Raw genomic sequence first — 17,134 nt, 5'->3', positions numbered from 1 at the left:
GATACGTAAAAAAACATTGTGCATATAAAAAATCTCGTCGTTTGAGTTCCTGCGCCAAAGAATAACCATAACCATACGTGAAAATCCTTAGATATACTTACCAGAGTGTGGACTGAAGTGGAGTATGGATTTGATGTCTGTCGGGCTGAAAACGGTGCACACATTTAATTACACTAAAGGTAAAAGGTAATAAAGCTTAGACCATTGTACTTCCATAAAATTCTTTACATACACGATTGATTCAGAATGTGATTGAATAACTTGAATTCAAAACTTCGGAGTTCTTTCTCGGACACCCTGCACATAACGCACACAATGAGATCATTGCCGGATCTTTTTTGTTTATTATTTACGCGTATCCGGTGGTCACTCACCATTGTGAGGAAATTGGACAGCTATAAATGAGCAGTGTAAACCTGTCATAGAAAACATACAAAACGACTGGGGGTTCGTCGTGCTGACTACACGACACCCCGTAACTTGTTGGATGATCTCCCACCTCTGCTCTAAAACCCTTTAGGTGTCCCTGCCTTTGGAAGAGCAGTTAGAGACAGGTGAATGGGAGTTGCAGGTATTCCCAAGTGGGGAGAGAGGGAAAACGTGGAGGAACAAGAGGCAGATGGCCATCAACACGAAGTACTAAGAATCTCGCCTGCTCAAACACAGGGTGACTTTGTGACATGAGTATGTAGGCGGCACACAGTCAACCAACTCTCGTCAGAGACTGGTATAGAATGGATGGGATGGTATCGCAACAGACGGTGACCATAATAAAAAATGAGTTGTTTTTAGAGATAACGAGGGCTCCGATACCTCCAAAGCAAGAAGACGACTGGACCGGTACGATATGCAACCAAACAGAAGACGAATACCAGCACGATGAACTTCGTTGAGGATGCGAAGTTTAGAAGGACAAGCAGAAGAATGCACCACACATCCACAATCGATATTCGACCTAATGAGTGAACAATAAAGTCGAACGGGAACAATGCGATCATCACTACAAGATGTGAGACTTAAAACATGGAGATTGTTGAGAACTTGCAGAAAAGAGTACTTCGGCTGGCACCACTGGTCGAAATCAACCGAAGGCTTGCATCGCAATACTGGGGAAGTGCTAACCACGATGAAGTGTATTCGAATGGAATGAGAAGTTCAAAAACGCTCGGCCAAGTGTTCAGCACGAAGGAGCAGCAGAATGGCCATTACATCTGTTACACTGACATTAACATTGAGCAAGTCCATGGCATGAGTAACGAGTAACTATCAAGGAAGTGGCAAGTCATATGCACACGGTTTCTCCTTATTGTGATGCAAGAATTTCGGTCGCTTATACACCACCACATCACAAGGGAGGGTACTGATCGCTGTTCTTTGGTACTAATGGAGGGTGGAGCGACCATTCTTACCCTTTAAACACATCATGAAAAGAAACAAATGATTGTGAGGGTCACATATATACTAAATCAATGAGAGATGCACACTCCATTGACATTCCCGAGCAGAAAGCAAAACGATTTCTCACAAATCTGCATTGATTATAACCCGTTTTTGGCTTAAAACAGATGTGTTCAAGAACGGCTGTCATGACGTCAGGTTGACAACAACCGTTGATTATCACAACAATTGCATTTAATCAATGGAATGGTTAAGAACAAAGCGCCAACTGCGGAGAGTTCCATAGAAATTGTCCAGCACGATTGATGAGACACATAAACAAGTGGACAACAAAATAGGAAGTGATGACTGAAATGCACAGTAAAATTGCACAACAAAGATCAAGGTAAGACTTGTGTCTAACAGATAAGAAGTCTCAGCATTCTGATAGATATGAAGATGAAACAAGAAGAGACAGGGATGCTGTTGGACGAAAGATTAACTCAAACGATTGATAGAGGTAAGAGATACATAGTTGCAACTAATTTTTCAAGATTTGCAAATTTTCAAAAAATAAGCAAATAATCGAATCAAAGAAAAATTTAGGCCAAGTTACGAAAAGAAAAAAATACTTGTGGACTGCTCATAAGTTACCTCACAAGATGTCACTTGTACATTCCCCTCACTTAGTACTCCGGGAGTTTGTTTCTTTATCCATCATATTTGCAGAAGATACATTTCAACTTGCAAGTGTCTACGCGTATTCAGGCAAGACGTAGAAAACAAACATCTTTGAACTATGGACTCCTTTTGTGAAAGTCATTGTAATGTACATCGTAACATTCCCTAGATACATAATACAACTCTCAGAATCGTTTCTACACGGAAGCTCGCTTGTAGCAATATAATCAATTCTCTTCTTCAGCCAAAAGACTAAGGCTCGATTCTGTCACGAATATTCCATGCAATCTACGCATCTGATATGCCTACAATGCTGGACACCATTTTATATGTATGCGGATGACACAGCAATATTCACTAACAGCACAGACCTCAACCTGGCATACTTTGAAATTCCACGATATCTAAGGAAGTTTCGAACCTGGTCAGAAAAGTGGAGGATTAAAGTAAATCTAACAAAAGTGGATCTATACCGCACAACGATAAGAAACAGGATAATATTATTTAATTTGTTGATCAGGACAGTCTATCATATGTATGTGTAGTATGGCAACACAGTACACCACATTACCAGAAATCATTACAAATCGTGTAAAACAAAGTAATGAGGATAATATCAGACGGAAGCAGAAATGTGCCAAACATCCATATTAGAGAAATGATCTATGGAAACGATACATGATTTCATGCAACGGGAAAAATCGAATTCTGGACCAAACAATCGCATCACCCGAATTCTACCATTCAAACAATCGGACAACGGGATCCTAGAAGAATAATTTATAAAATAACACTAAAACATACGGCAAACCATTCTCATTACTGACACAATGTATAGCGAATAAAACAACAACAAATCAAACAATAAAAGAGGTCACATGAAGATAAAAGCAAATGAATAATAAACTAACTATTACATAGAAATGATCAGGTCTAACTACCTAGCCTACTCTTAGAAATATATAACCTACTCCTTTATATACAATGTTATATGCCCAATGAGTGTGCTTAGAAAAGATCTCCTAAAAATGAAAACCTAAACATGAAAAAGAGGCCGATATAACAAAACATTACGTTACAAATTTTTGTTTTCAATTGGGCTGTAAAATACCCTTCCGAAATACAGATGAACGATAGCTATAACCCGCGTAACTGGTTTTCCCATGGTTCGTGGTAATGTCAGCAAATCTATTAAATATTTTCATCAAAACATGAAAATGCACTGGATAACTTGGGACAATTAATTAACAAGCTTAATAGTTGCATTTGAACAATAATAATGAAATATAAACTGTCACTTAATATATAGTAACAATTTCCATAATACAGGGTGATCCGTTTGTGTATGGATAAAATAAAATGGATGTGAAATTTTTTGGTCAGATGTAATTACCTGAAATATTGTATACAAAAGACTGAAAGGTGGTAGTTTTTATTTTTATACACTACTAACAGTTTGGTACAGTTTTCAGTTTTCTACATGGCCTCCATTGCGAACTCTGCACAACTCATAACCGTGATTCAATTCATTCCACGTCTGGTGTAACATCTCGGGGGGTGATTCTGTCAAAAGTCAGATTTTTGAGTTTCAAATCATCAATGTCTGTGGGTTTCTGTGAATAGTCAGTGTCTTTAACGAAACCCCAGACGAAGAAGTCTGGAGGGGAATCTGGGAGGCCAAGCAATTGGTCCACACACATTTAGCCCGTTGCTGGGCGGTAACAATATTTTAATAACGAATCAGTTCAAACTTCATTGTTGCCAACACACTACAGCAAAACTCGCACGTTTCACGCACGAAAATACCAACACGAAAATGTTGTTACTATCACATATACCTTTCTATTTATATTTTATTTTATCCATACCCAAATGGATAACCCTGTAATATTAATCCATTTTTAACGTAACCATTACTCTCATTTAACAATCATAATAGAATTATTGTGAAATAACGAGTGACACTGCTGCTTTGTTCAATGGATACAAATAAATCCGAATTGTACATTTTTTTATATTTGGTAATATATATTATTAATAATGGCTTTTTATATATTCACCCGTTCCGTCTGAAAAGACTATCATTCGGATCAGAGCTCAATAAGTAAAATTAAATAATACTACTTCTACAAAACTAAATAAAATAGTGTTAAGCAAAATAACTACTAATGTAAATTAAACCATCCCCACTGTATGCATCCAAATCTTGTCACTAGTTGAACCCTTCCGTCACGTCAAGACTAGTTGCTAAGAGTGTGCCAGCTGGGAGGAGTGAATGCTTGAGAATACCTTACAATGATATCGGTGTGTGGATGCATGGCCGTATTTAGAAGGGGAGGGAGTTCCCAGGGTTCAAACCACCCCGAAAATTCTCACATGTTGGATTAATGGAAGTTCGTGAACCAAAACCCGTAACTCATTTTCAAAAATTAATTCGAAGCTTCACAGAAATACTAAAAGGAGACAATGTTGAAACGATCCATCTAGAATTTTCTTACATTTGGAATTCTGAAACTTGAGCGAAACAGTATTTTATCTCTTATTTTATTTTTAATGCAGCCCACCCGCACGACCCCTCCAATTTCACTTCTGCTGTCCTCTTTCCAGTATTATTCCTGGGTCTGACTGATAATTCCCTTGTGATTTTCCCAAAATTCCTTTACAACTTTTAATTTCCCTGTCCGATAAAGTTGAAAATCCCTATTGATAGGAGTTGAAACCTCGGATCTCCAGTTTAGTTGCGCGTTACGATCGCGATTGCGTTTACAATACATGCACCGGGCTGTTTTTTTCTTTTTTAATAACTGGTTACATAGTTTTCAAAGTTCCAAAAATTAAGTTTTAAGGTCAAACAACAAAAACTTTGACAAATTTCATCTAACTTTCAAAGCTTTTTCTTGAAGGTATTTAAAGTATAATAATTGTGCATTTCAGTACACACTGTATGAAACAAAAAAATTGTGCTGGATATTCACTCATCTGCTGGACTGAGTAAGCCCCCTCAAGGATATAACAGCAATAATAATAATAATGATAATTATTATTTTGGAATAAAAATTGTTTATAATTATAATATTTTAATCATTATTATATATTGTTATTATTTCTATTCTTCAAATTTCTGGCGACACCCAAGAGAACAATTATGAATGAACCCCCCCCCCCCGAAAATTTTTGCTGCCTACGGCCATGGATGGGTGACGTAACACTGGTAACACCACCACTGCGCCATCTATTCGCCTTTGCATAAACTAAACCTTTATTTCATTCTTTCAGTTTGAGAGGTCAAAATTCTTCACATGACTAACATGAAGGCAACAAAAGTTTGGATAAATATTCTCGACTCCGGTCGAGCAGTTACAGTTGCCCTATGCTATAGAAAAGTGACGTATAAAGTGGTTACTCTCGTGGGTAATGACTGTTCTTAACTTCGGAGGTGCCTTTCATAAACGACTTCAAGTACCAGATAAGAAGACTGAATACAGAGGAAGCATTAGTGCACCATGTCAACCGTAAATGCATAGTCTCATTTTTCGTCACTGATTTAAGAAATTTGGCATAAACATTATTTTATGGGTATTCCAAGAAAACATGTTTGTGGAACATTAGTTTATCATTGTGTACAATAATGAAAATCAGCTTAAGAAGATACGTTTTATTGATAAAAAAGAGACATGGTTATCAATTCACACACATTGAAACTTCTTTCACAAAACATACTACACAAATTTAAAATAGTTTATTGTGGGGACGAGAATTTGCTGGCGAAGAGAATTATTCCGGTGGTCTTCTCTGCTATGAGTGTCACGAAGGGTCGATCTACTTGAAAGACTTCAGAACGCCTTCCAACCTTTGTGTGAACTATTGCTGAAGAAGAAAGCAAACGCACATTAGCACATATTGTCTATGGCACTCAATGCATGGTTATTACATATAGAAACATTACTCATGAAAGAGGACATAAATGTTCGAAACATCATTAAACCAGCAAATCCAAAATTTATACGGAAGTGCAATAAAAACTGAAGTGATTGCTGGTATAATTGTTCATATTGTTTCTAGGACTTGTCCTTCTAGTAGTATCCGGTATCTCACTCAATAAACGTCATAATGTTATGAACTTTATTAAGAAAGGTAGGATTCTAATTAGTTTAGACTATTTAAGATGTTCATGGGTGATTGAAGAAAATGTTGAAAATGGAGAAAACATTAGTGTTCTCAAGTGCGAATGCATTAGACATCGATTTCACTTGCATAACCATTACAAAACAAATATTTTAAGAAAGATAAAGCCAGAATGGACAGAAGAGTACGAGATCGAGAGAGAAAACAAAGCAAGAGAGTGACCAGAGAGAGAGAGAGAGAGAGAGTGAGAGAAAATGAGAGAGTGACCAGAGAGAGAGAGAGAGAGGAACCAGATAGAGAGAGAGGAACCAGATAGAGAGAGAGAGCAAGAGAGGAACCAGATAGAGAGAGAGAGAGAGAGCAAGAGAGGAACCAGATAGAGAGAGAGAGAGAGCAAGAGAGGAACCAGAGAGAGAGCGAGAGAGGAACCAGATAGAGTGAAAAGAGAGAGTGACAAGGGAGAGAGTGTGACAAGTTAGAGAGAGAGAGAGAGAGAGAGAGTGACAAGTTAGAGAGAGAGAGAGTGACAAGTTAGAGAGAGAGTGACAAGTTAGAGAGAGAGACATGGGAGGGAGAGAGTGAGTGACAAGGGAGGGAGAGAGTGAGTGACAAGGGAGGGAGAGAGTGAGTGACAAGGGAGGGAGAGAGTGACAAGGGAGGGAGAGAATGACAAGGGAGAGAGAGAGAGAATGACAAGGGAGAGAGAGAGAGAGAATGACAAGGGAGAGAGAGAGAGAGAATGACAAGGGAGAGAGAGAGTGAGTGAGTGACAAGGGAGACAGAGTGACAAGGGAGAGAGAGAGAGAGCAAGAGAATGACAAGGGAGAGAGAGAGAGCAAGAGAACAACAAACCGGTGAGCAAGAAAACAGGGAGAGCAAGAGAGCGACAAATGTGAGAGTTAGATCAAGAGAGGAACTTATAGAAAGCAAGAGTGAGACAAATATGAGAGAGAGAGAGCAAGAGTGGAAAAAATGGGATGTAGAACAAGAGATAAATGGGAGAAAAGAAAGTGCACTGAGAAAGAGACTGAAAAGAGGGAAAATAAAAACAGAGCAAGAGAGGAACAAAATAGGAGGATTGAGGAAGTGAGCCGTAAGACAAATATTACAAGAGGACGCTGATTGTTTACTATAGCAATAGATGGACAAAACAGAGCGCATTAGAGGGACAGAACAGGAAGAGCATTAGAGTGACAAAACAGGTAAATCGTTAGAGGGACAAAACAGAGACAAATGTGTGTGTGTGTGAGAGAGAGAGAGAGAGAGAGAGAGAGAGAGAGAGAGAGAGAGAGAGAGAGAGAGAGAGAGAGAGAGAGAGAGTGGAAGAAATTATAGATAGAGAAAGAGAGAAATGGGATGTAGAACAAGAGAAAAATGAGAGCAAGAGCAAGAGAGACGATGAGAGAGCAAAACTGAAAGTGCAGAGAGAAAAAGACGGAAAAGAGGGACAATAAAAATAGAGCAAGAGAGGAACAAAATAGGAGGATTGGGCAAGAGAGACGATGACAAATATTGCAAGTGGACGAAGATTACTTCGCTTTCCTATTACTTTTCGATAATCGCGAAGATTAAGAAGAGTAATGATATGATGATATTTATGAAGGGACATTAACAAAGAATACCCATGCTCAGCCCGGGATTGGAAACTGATTCTCAAGCGCCGTAACCCGCTGATCTATCCACTGAGCTTTGGAGGTCGGGAAGGAGGCGATGAAAGAAGAGGTAAAACCATAGAGAGAGAAAACTAGAGCATGAGAGAGGAGAGGAGCAAGACAAAGAGCCCGGGAAAAGGACAAGAAGACTGAAGGCGAGAGATAGAGCAAGAGATAGACAATTGGGAGAGAGAGAGAGAGAGAGAGAGAGAGAGAGAGAGAGAGAGAGAGAGAGAGATCAGCAAACCAGAGGCTGAAAAGAGCTACAGATAAAATTAAAGAGCAAAATAGGGAGATAGGTAGACAAGAAAGGGAGGAATAGAGAGGAAGATGGGATAAAGGTATAGACAAGAAAGGGAGGAATAGAGAGGAAGATGGGGATAAAGGTATAGACAAGAAAGGGAGGAATAGAGAACAAGGAAGGGTAAACAAATAGAGCTCTAGAAAGGGGCACAAGATATAGCCAGAGAAGTACAGAAGAGAGAGACAGGGCGAGGGGGTTAATATTAGAAAGAGCAAAAGAGGAACAAAATAGACAGAGGGACCAGATATCAAGAGAGTCAAAAGAGAGAGGGAGGAAGAAGAATTAAAATGTTAAAGAGGGACAAAGAGAGAAAAGGCAAGAAGAGAGAAGGGGAATAAGGGAAGGACAAGAGAAAGTAGAGAAAGAGGAACAAAGGAGAGAAAGATGAGGAGTGCAAAAGGAGAATGAGGAAGAGAGAGAGAGAAGATTGAGAATCATGGCTCCTGTGGCAAAGGTGCCATTCGTTCTACATGCATGCTATTTTACTAAAAGGTAGATGTACCTGTTAAAGCGGCGGCTTTGGTTCCTTCCTCGTTGACTTCAATCACAGCCTTCTGAAGGACGTCGCTTACCATCAGGGGAGAGTTGCTGATTCCTGTTAAGTTTGCACTGCCCTTGAAGACATCTACAACGCCGAGCTAAGAGAGATTGTAATACTTTAGCAAATGACAGCATTTTTAAATAATTGCACTTCATACCGCCACCTCTGGTCCTTAAACAGTATCTTTCGTACCTGAAAACTATCAAATGAATTCAGAGGCGTACCGGACTGGAGAGCGTAGCCACAAACCAGAAAACATTAACTACTGTTACATTTCAAAGTGGAGTTTTACTTTCATCTTACGATGGGGAACTTCATGTTTGTAATGTTTCTTTTCTCCATGTTACACTTTCATGTATTCTACTTAGATGGAAAAAAATGAAATTAATGCAATGCACGATGGGTTCTTTCATGTTAAAATGACACTTTTTTATTGAAATCTCTGATTTTAATAGATTGATTGCATTAAATGGATTGGGTGCGTTGCCACTTCCGGCCATTTTGCACCCTTTAATGCATGCGGGGGAAATAGCACCTTACCTAAAATTCCTACTCAAAAGAAGTTAAAAGAAAGGGGCGTAAAAAGCCATTTGGTAAAAATTAAAGTGCAAGGCTGTAAAGGGACTTGCACAAGACAAACACAACGCATTAAAAAGTCAGAATGTACTAAGAGTTTCCTCACAGACACTGGAAGATGCCTCCAAAGCCTAAAACATTTGCTAAAACACTGTCGTAATCGCCCGACAGGGATGGCAAACAGTTGAGAAGATTAAAAGCCTGTCAAGAAGAATGCGCTGAACACTTAGAACGTTGGAGGCAGGGCACAGCGGAGGGTCCAATCCTTGCAGCAAATGACGATGTGTGAGACGGCTGTGTCAGATTTGGAGCCGCGTTAAGATTAATTCTTCTTGGTGGAAGGGACGGGACGAGAGACGTCAAGCATCAGTGACAGGCTTTTTAATAGAAAACAATGAGCAGCATATCGGAGTGTTGACCTTAATACGAGGCAGCAGTAACAGTAGCACTGAGGGTCGTCTCTCATAGAAAAGTCAATATGCCCCTCAGATTACAATTCGGTGCTGTGTTGTACTTGCGAGTTTCTTTACTTCTGGGTTAATGGCGCGATGATAATGTTGAATTGGCGGAAGAGATTATGAAGTAAACCGTGAAATGTACCATACCTTAGCTAGGATTCGAACCAAGAAGCGCCAGCGTCATATGTCTTAACACAATTACACCGCGCTACGACTCCCAATTAAGTAATATAAACTGAATTCCGAGGAGCATGGTGAACTCAGAGGAGTACGTATTTACTTTTTTGGCTGCAGAGGAATCTGAAAAACTTGCAGCCTTTATCGCTAAGAAACTATGAGACTATAGAAGCACATGAAGGAAAAATAAACTGAAATTTATGCATGCGTGTAAGATTTACAATTTGCTTGTGCGGAATGTTGAATATGAATACCGTATATACACAACATTATTAATGCACTTTTATGTCACGGTAAATCATTCACGTTTGTAAGTACGCTATAGTTTGAAATATCATATTTTTCATATTTTATATTGTCTGTGTTAATTTCTTGTTTACACAGTGCTTTGTGAACACTGTATTCGAAATAAATAAGTACTATGACAGCTCTACGGTTGTAACTAGTAACATTTGGAAGACCCTGAAAGTTTTGCATTCCACAAAGATCCTCAATGAGAGTTCCATTTTTGGCCCGACAATGTCCAGTCTGGAACCCAGCTCATCCCATACTTAAACCGTCAGTTGTGTTAGTAGCTACAGCTAGTGGTTGCGATTAGGGGGTGCGAGGGGGGGGGGCAGTTGACCGCCAAATTTTTACAACTTTTGCTCCCACACTATGCTAAACCTTATCTGCCAAGTTAAAGTCCCCTAGTTTTGGCACTTTGCCCCCGACCCCAGTTTTGGAACCCAATCGCCGCCACTGGCTACAGCAATTCTAAACTGCCATTCATAAATATACAGTGAAACTATCACCTGAAAACTAGGTCCGTCGGATTTATACATGTGAAGGCCAGTTGCTAATATCGTGAATATTCTCCGTACATAAACTAATATACAATTTTAGTTATAATCAGATGATAGAGGAAAAGGTCTAAATATGGGCCCCCTTTTTATGTCGTCATTTTCGGGGGAAAAAAAATAATGTATCAAGCACCTGCCTTTAAAATGCATATCTATGAAATATAGGAGACTTAAGAGCCCGTATCAGCGTCACTCGAAAAACGCACCGGACAGATGTCAAATTTTCTTCCTAGTCTTGCCAATATTGATTCCATTTCCCCCTTCGAACGCAAATCCATTGCATGGTAGACCGTTTGAGACTTTACTGGTGGGAGGGTTGCTGTGTCGAAAGAAACAGAAGACAAGGTTCCCTGTCCGCTACTCCCCCCCCCCCCCCGGGGAAGGTCAGGCTCTGACCATAATAGACCTTTCTTTTGAGCCCGAACGTTTATAACTCCGAGCCGAGAGGGTTTCTGTGACAGGACAACACATGTTCCGAATGTCTGAAAGAAGAAAAACACACATTGACGAACATCGCAATACAACTTACATGTAATAGAGCCAAGGACTATTTAGGGGAGGCGGGGTGTCCAGGGAGTCCGAATCTTCCACGAGAGACTTACTAAAATTAAATTATGTAAATATGCTTGTTTTGTTTAGCATCTGTCGTATAATCGAGATAGGTGTATTTCCGTCAAACTTATTGTAAGGGAAGGATTACATTGGGGTCATACAACTTTGGATGACTGTATCAAAGAAGATTTATACACACCACTACCTAAGTAATATGCTTAAATATTAAATTAAGAGCTTTACTTTTCGTCAAATGGATCTAGCATCCTTTTTCGTTATTCAATAAATATTCAATTCCTTATCTGTTTCACAAACACCTTGCCAGGGCAGTTGTTTTTATACAAATTGAAGCGATCTGAACTATTCATGAGCTAGATAATGAATATGTGCGGCTATATTCCTATTCATATACCGTCTTTTTCCCATTCATGTAATAACAATATTAATTAATATTTTAATTATTAATTTAATATTACAGTTATTTTAATTTCTTTTTATTATTAGAAGAAGGTACCAACATCATAGGCGTGCGCAGACCCTCTGATAAGGGTGGGGGCAATCCCCCCCCGCCCGTGCGCACGCCTCTGACCAACATATATGGAATAGTTTATAACATCGAGTAGCAGGATATCTCTCCTGTATGGTGCCGCGGTGGCTCAGTCGGTAACGCGTCTGACTACCATGTTCAAGGTCCCGGGTTCGATCCCCGGCCGGTTCAAATCCGGGAACTTTTCTAACGATGGAAGCGGCCCCGGCGCCCACCCAGCGTCGAATAACATGGGTACCTGGGGGAAACCCTGGGGGGTAAAGGCGGTCAGGGGCGTGATGCTGATCACATCACCCCCACTCACGACCGGGATCAAGAAAGTGGTGCTATGCACAGGGGAGCACTTTACCTTTGTATGGTGCTGTAAACTAGGGAAATAATGACGATGTTTTGTAGTAGTGCATAGCTATTCACCCTGTTGCGACACATGTGCAGAACAGGCGGAAGACATTCTTTTGTGTTTTCTGCAGTTTGTGGATTATCCTAGGTGAGGGGGTAGTGAGGGTTGGAGTCCGTCCGTCAAAATAGTTCTTAGCCCTCAGATTTGTATTGTACAGTAGAAGCATTTCGACCGAAACAAGATATTTTTTTTTCATTATAAAACTAAAACTTTCATAAAAGGTCATTACAATGCTCAAGTACATTTCCTACTTCAGGAACATGTTACCTTATTACCATGTGTTCTAAAATCGTGGAAGGGCAGGGCAACATCTTATCTGCCTGGATCAACAATGGCCACTGATCATTTGATACTAAGAAATTGTTAAATCATGAGTCGCCAAACTTGTCACGAAATTGACATGATATTCTGCTGCCTACCTGGTAAGTGGATTTATTCAGTAGCTGTGAGATTGTTATTTGGTTCTATAGGTTATACATAGAGTTAAATGTGTAAAATTATTATCCTACAAATGGTGTTTCCAATTTCCGGAATAGGTGTGAAAAATGATTTTTTGAAAGTTGGAGGACGTTCAACATCTCAAGAACCGTCAAGTTTATTTTCTGTTTGTAGTGATTGATTGATTTAGTTTACTTTACATGGCTTTTCCGTCACTTTTGGCTAATTGCGAATATGGGGGATGAGTGATGATATGATGAAATTGATGAATGGACACCCATACCCAAGCTGGGATTCGAACCCAGGACCTCTGGCGTCGAAGCGCGATGTGCTAATCACTCCGCCACGGGGGGCAGCTTTTTTGATTGTAGTTTATCATTCGAGTATTTGCAATGAACATAATTGTCAGCGATGTTTTCTCAATCCTTTCATCGTTACATCTATTTTTGTTATTGAAAACATCCGAGAGGCAAAAATTTTTAAGGAATTAAAAGACTAAAGAAACTAACTAACTCTTAAATGTTAATAATTAGAAAGATTATGAGTGAACCTTCCCGCCTCGGTTAGCGGTAATAATGATGCTTTGTAATGGACGGGTCACGAGTTCGATCCACGGTTAGGCACATTTAATTAAGTGGCCCGGATTCCACTATAGGCTGTAGGTTTTGTCCCGATTAGCCTTTGTGCAACTAAACATTGCAATTTAGTGCAAAAATCAGCAAGCTTGGTCAGTTTTATTCCTTGTAAGCCTAGGTCTACATGTTAATAAATTATTATTTATGACGTTGGAAAATAATTTATGCCGAGTGGCCAATTTCTATTCCATGGAGAAGAATCAGATGTGAAACACACATAAAACTATTGGTAGTTATTTTCACTACTAATCACATCTGCCCAGTGCGAGAGCTGCAACTGTATCCATTGATTTATGTCAATGATATTGATAGTCAATGCTTTTGTCTCCTAGTGTAGGTGAATTTGCACTGAAAATATGTTTGTTCTCTCAGTGTTACCTTCACAATACAATTGGTAACATCCTCCAACTTATAAACATTAATTTTTAACACTCGTTCCAAAAATAGTGACATGATTTACATAGGATAATAATTGTTATCATTTAGCTTCGTAGGCATCGTATTATCATCGTTTGACCCTCCAACAACCAAACAGCAATCCCACAGCCACTGAACACATCCACCTACCAGATAGGCAGCAGAGTATCTGTAAATCTTTTTTGGCAATTTTGGAGACTTGTGATTTAACAATTACTTAGTACGTATTAAATAATCAATGTCCGTTGTTGATCCATGCAGATCTGCAGCTGCCACCTCCAACCACGATTTTACGTACAACACGTTGTAATAATCTTGCGATCTTATAAAAGCAGGAAATGTACTTGAACATTGCAATGGCCTTGCCCTAAGGGAAGTTTTATAATGGAAAATATTACGTAAGATAGCTTCTACTTCTTTAATTTTCGATCGAAAGGCGTCTACCGTACTATAAAAATCTGGGGGCTACAGGGAGCTTAGATATGTTGTTGGGGTTTCATCCCCCCTAACCTCCTTGTAGCTCCGTCCCTGGCTGTATGTATTTCGTCCAATGAGTACAAGCTAGCAAAACTGTGAATTTCAACAAGTTTGTAGATAATTCTGCAGCTGTTCATAAAAACAGACGTATTTTATTAGTTTCTTGCTGTGGTTCATTTTCCCATTTCATCAAAAACGTATTCACACTGTTTGTATACGGTGAGTAAATGGGGGGAAGGGAGAAGTTGCCCCTTAATAGCCTCACTTAGAAATTTAGTGCAGAGGAATCTAATAACCGTTCTTAAACAACATTATGCTTTTATAGAAATAAAAGTAAATACTATTTTCAGACCTACGAAAGTTCCAAGTAACTACGTAAGGAAAGGGTAGTGTATTACTTCCTATGTAATTGGACTCTCCCACTAGCAAATTTCTTATTAACACCTCCACATATTTTATTCTTTAGTTGTATTATCTGTATGTGTCTGCAGAATAAATTGCCCATATATTGCACATGAATAAATCATGTGTAGTTCTTTTGAATTTGCGGTACTAAACCACGTTTATACGTACAATAGTCTTTGAACGGCAGAGATGGAAAATAATGCGCCAGCAGAGAACAATGGTGCGACTGAGATTGAAGTTGAAATTCATCTAATAAAGTGATTTTAGGTGCGTCGGAACACACACGACCCTGTTTTGTTCCCATCAATGTAATAAAAACAGTGAGATGGAATGAGGGCTTTATTTCGTCAGCTGAACTCTTATCAAGGCCCTTGCTCCCCATAATCGGAGGATCTGTCGTATATCCAGAAAGTTGATTGATTTGCTTTATTTTACTTCGCTTTTTGTGCCACTTTTGGCCAATTTGCGAAAATGGGGATGAGTGATGATATGATGAAATTGATGAATGGACACTCTCAAACATCCGCGGCCAAGCCGGAATTCGAACCCGGGACCCCTGGTGTCGTAGCGCGATGTGCTAACCACTCCCCCACGGTGGCCGGCCCCAGAAAGTTGAAGTGAATGAAATTTTTATGGTGTGGGTTGTATGGTCATTATCAATAGTAAGTCTGTCATATTATTCCACTAAATAATGTCTTTGGGAAAGAAAAAACAACATATAATTAATGTATTTTATTTTACATAAGACCTATGCCTAAAAGTATTTTTGTATATGATGACACAGAACTATCTTATGTTGTGACTTCTTTGGGTCTGACTGTAATATATATATATATATATATATATATATATATATATATATATATATATATATATGTAATTGGTGATAAAATAACGCAGTAAAGTATTAAGTAAATATATTTTATCCCCCTACTTACAAATCATGAAGAGAGTCAAATTCGAAATTAAATTGAACGGACGTTCAAAATTTTTAAAAATAGCACTATTTCCATAACAGGTCATCAAGTATTTTTTACCATTGACCCTCAGGAATATCTCAAACTTACAATGAACGTTCATTGAACTTATTTATGATCGACAGCTAAAAAGTCATTCATTTGCATGACTGGATGATAATCCACCACCAGATAGAATTTACACAATATTTACCTAAAAACTTTGGGTAAAGTCACCTTCACCCTAAAAAAAAATTCCTTGGTAATGGACTTTCGTGTTCTCACAACAAAAAAAAGTTATAATTTGGCACAATTTTTCTTTCGCGGGCAAACCTTTTGTAAAGGTATACTTCAGTCTGTGCAATCAGCCCTTCCCATTTGTGAACAATATACTGGGGAAATCCACCGTCCTTCACTGTTGTCATTGCACTACAACCCCATCGTGATTTAGTATGAGGATATCGCGTAGTGAAGAACTGTTTACAAGCATCGCCCAAACCATTGATTCTCCCCCAAAACCTTTCCCTGCCTTCTTTTTTCTTTTCCTAGCTCTCAGCATGCGGTTTTCTTGCCACTTGAGGAAGACTGGCCGATTGTGAAAGAAAAAAGGAACGGGAGTGGAGGGGAGTTCATGAGGGGCGCGAGCGGTACAGAGGGGGAAACGGCTAGCGCGACTAGCTGAGAAAAGTCGAAGTTAAAATTTACATACATTGCTCTGTACGTCGAAAAACTACAGACATTCTAAAGAAAATTATGTAAGATCAGTTTCATTTCTTTGCTGTAGAAGAACAGTAGAAGCTTTCTTGTTGTTTAAAATGTTGATTTAAGTTATTACATATAATTGGCGAGCAAGTGAATTTTACGAAATTGAGATAAGGAAAACTACGTAATAAATAATGTATTTAAAAAAAGGCTTAACGACATAACAAATTTCATATTTGATCTTTAACTCAGTAAAATTTAAATGCCACACACTTGACTGTTCGAGCACAGAAGGTCGACGCAAGAACCTATTTTTTAGGTATCGTCACAAGCGGTGATACGGGCTCTTAAATGTAATAGCATGCTAAAGTATACAAGATCTCAATTTTCTTTAAAAAAAAGCAATTTTCAAAAAAATAGTAAAATTCTGTATTTCAAAATTGTGGTCTAAATATGTGCCACTAGTGACAATATCACAAAAAGCAATTAACATTTAAAAAACAGCCATTGATCGCTATAACATTATATACGATTATATACGTAATTAATATTTATGAATAATCTGTTTTGAAAATCACCCGGAATGAGAAAAATCTAAATTAGGATAAACATCCAAATATTTGTTGAAAATGTGATCTCAACATTAGACCTCATGTCATAGTCCATATTTAGACCATCACGGTATTTTTCTTATTCAATTTAGTTTTGCTCTCTGTGGTAGATATTTCACAAACAAATCATTTCATTATAAAAGCCCACATTTATTTTATGTACCGCTAATATCATAACCTATACAAGGCAGATGAGAATTCAAAAAACGCCGAGTTAAAACCAGTGTTTGGAAGTAGCCTAACTAGTTACAAGTAACAGAA

At 38.7% G+C, this 17,134-nt stretch overlaps 1 protein-coding gene across 1 annotated transcript in view; it reads right to left on the bottom strand.

Annotated features, from left to right (window-relative positions):
- Positions 1 to 5,698: 5,698 nt before the first annotated feature.
- Positions 5,699 to 17,134, bottom strand: part of LOC145982934 (leukocyte elastase inhibitor-like) — a 44,930-nt gene continuing 33,494 nt past the window's right edge. Inside the window, exons 8-9 of the mRNA XM_083116231.1 lie at positions 8,642 to 8,777; positions 5,699 to 5,925 (exon numbers count right to left, since the gene is read on the bottom strand). Coding sequence (XP_082972357.1) covers positions 5,798 to 5,925; positions 8,642 to 8,777 — 264 coding nt within the window. The 3' untranslated portion in view covers positions 5,699 to 5,797. The remainder of the gene's footprint in view (positions 5,926 to 8,641; positions 8,778 to 17,134) is intronic.

This window comes from Lepisma saccharinum, unplaced genomic scaffold (genome assembly GCF_977018435.1).
Source record: "Lepisma saccharinum unplaced genomic scaffold, izLepSacc3.1 HAP1_SCAFFOLD_467, whole genome shotgun sequence".
NCBI lineage: Eukaryota > Metazoa > Arthropoda > Insecta > Zygentoma > Lepismatidae > Lepisma > Lepisma saccharinum.
This window is presented reverse-complemented; position numbering and strand designations above follow the sequence as displayed.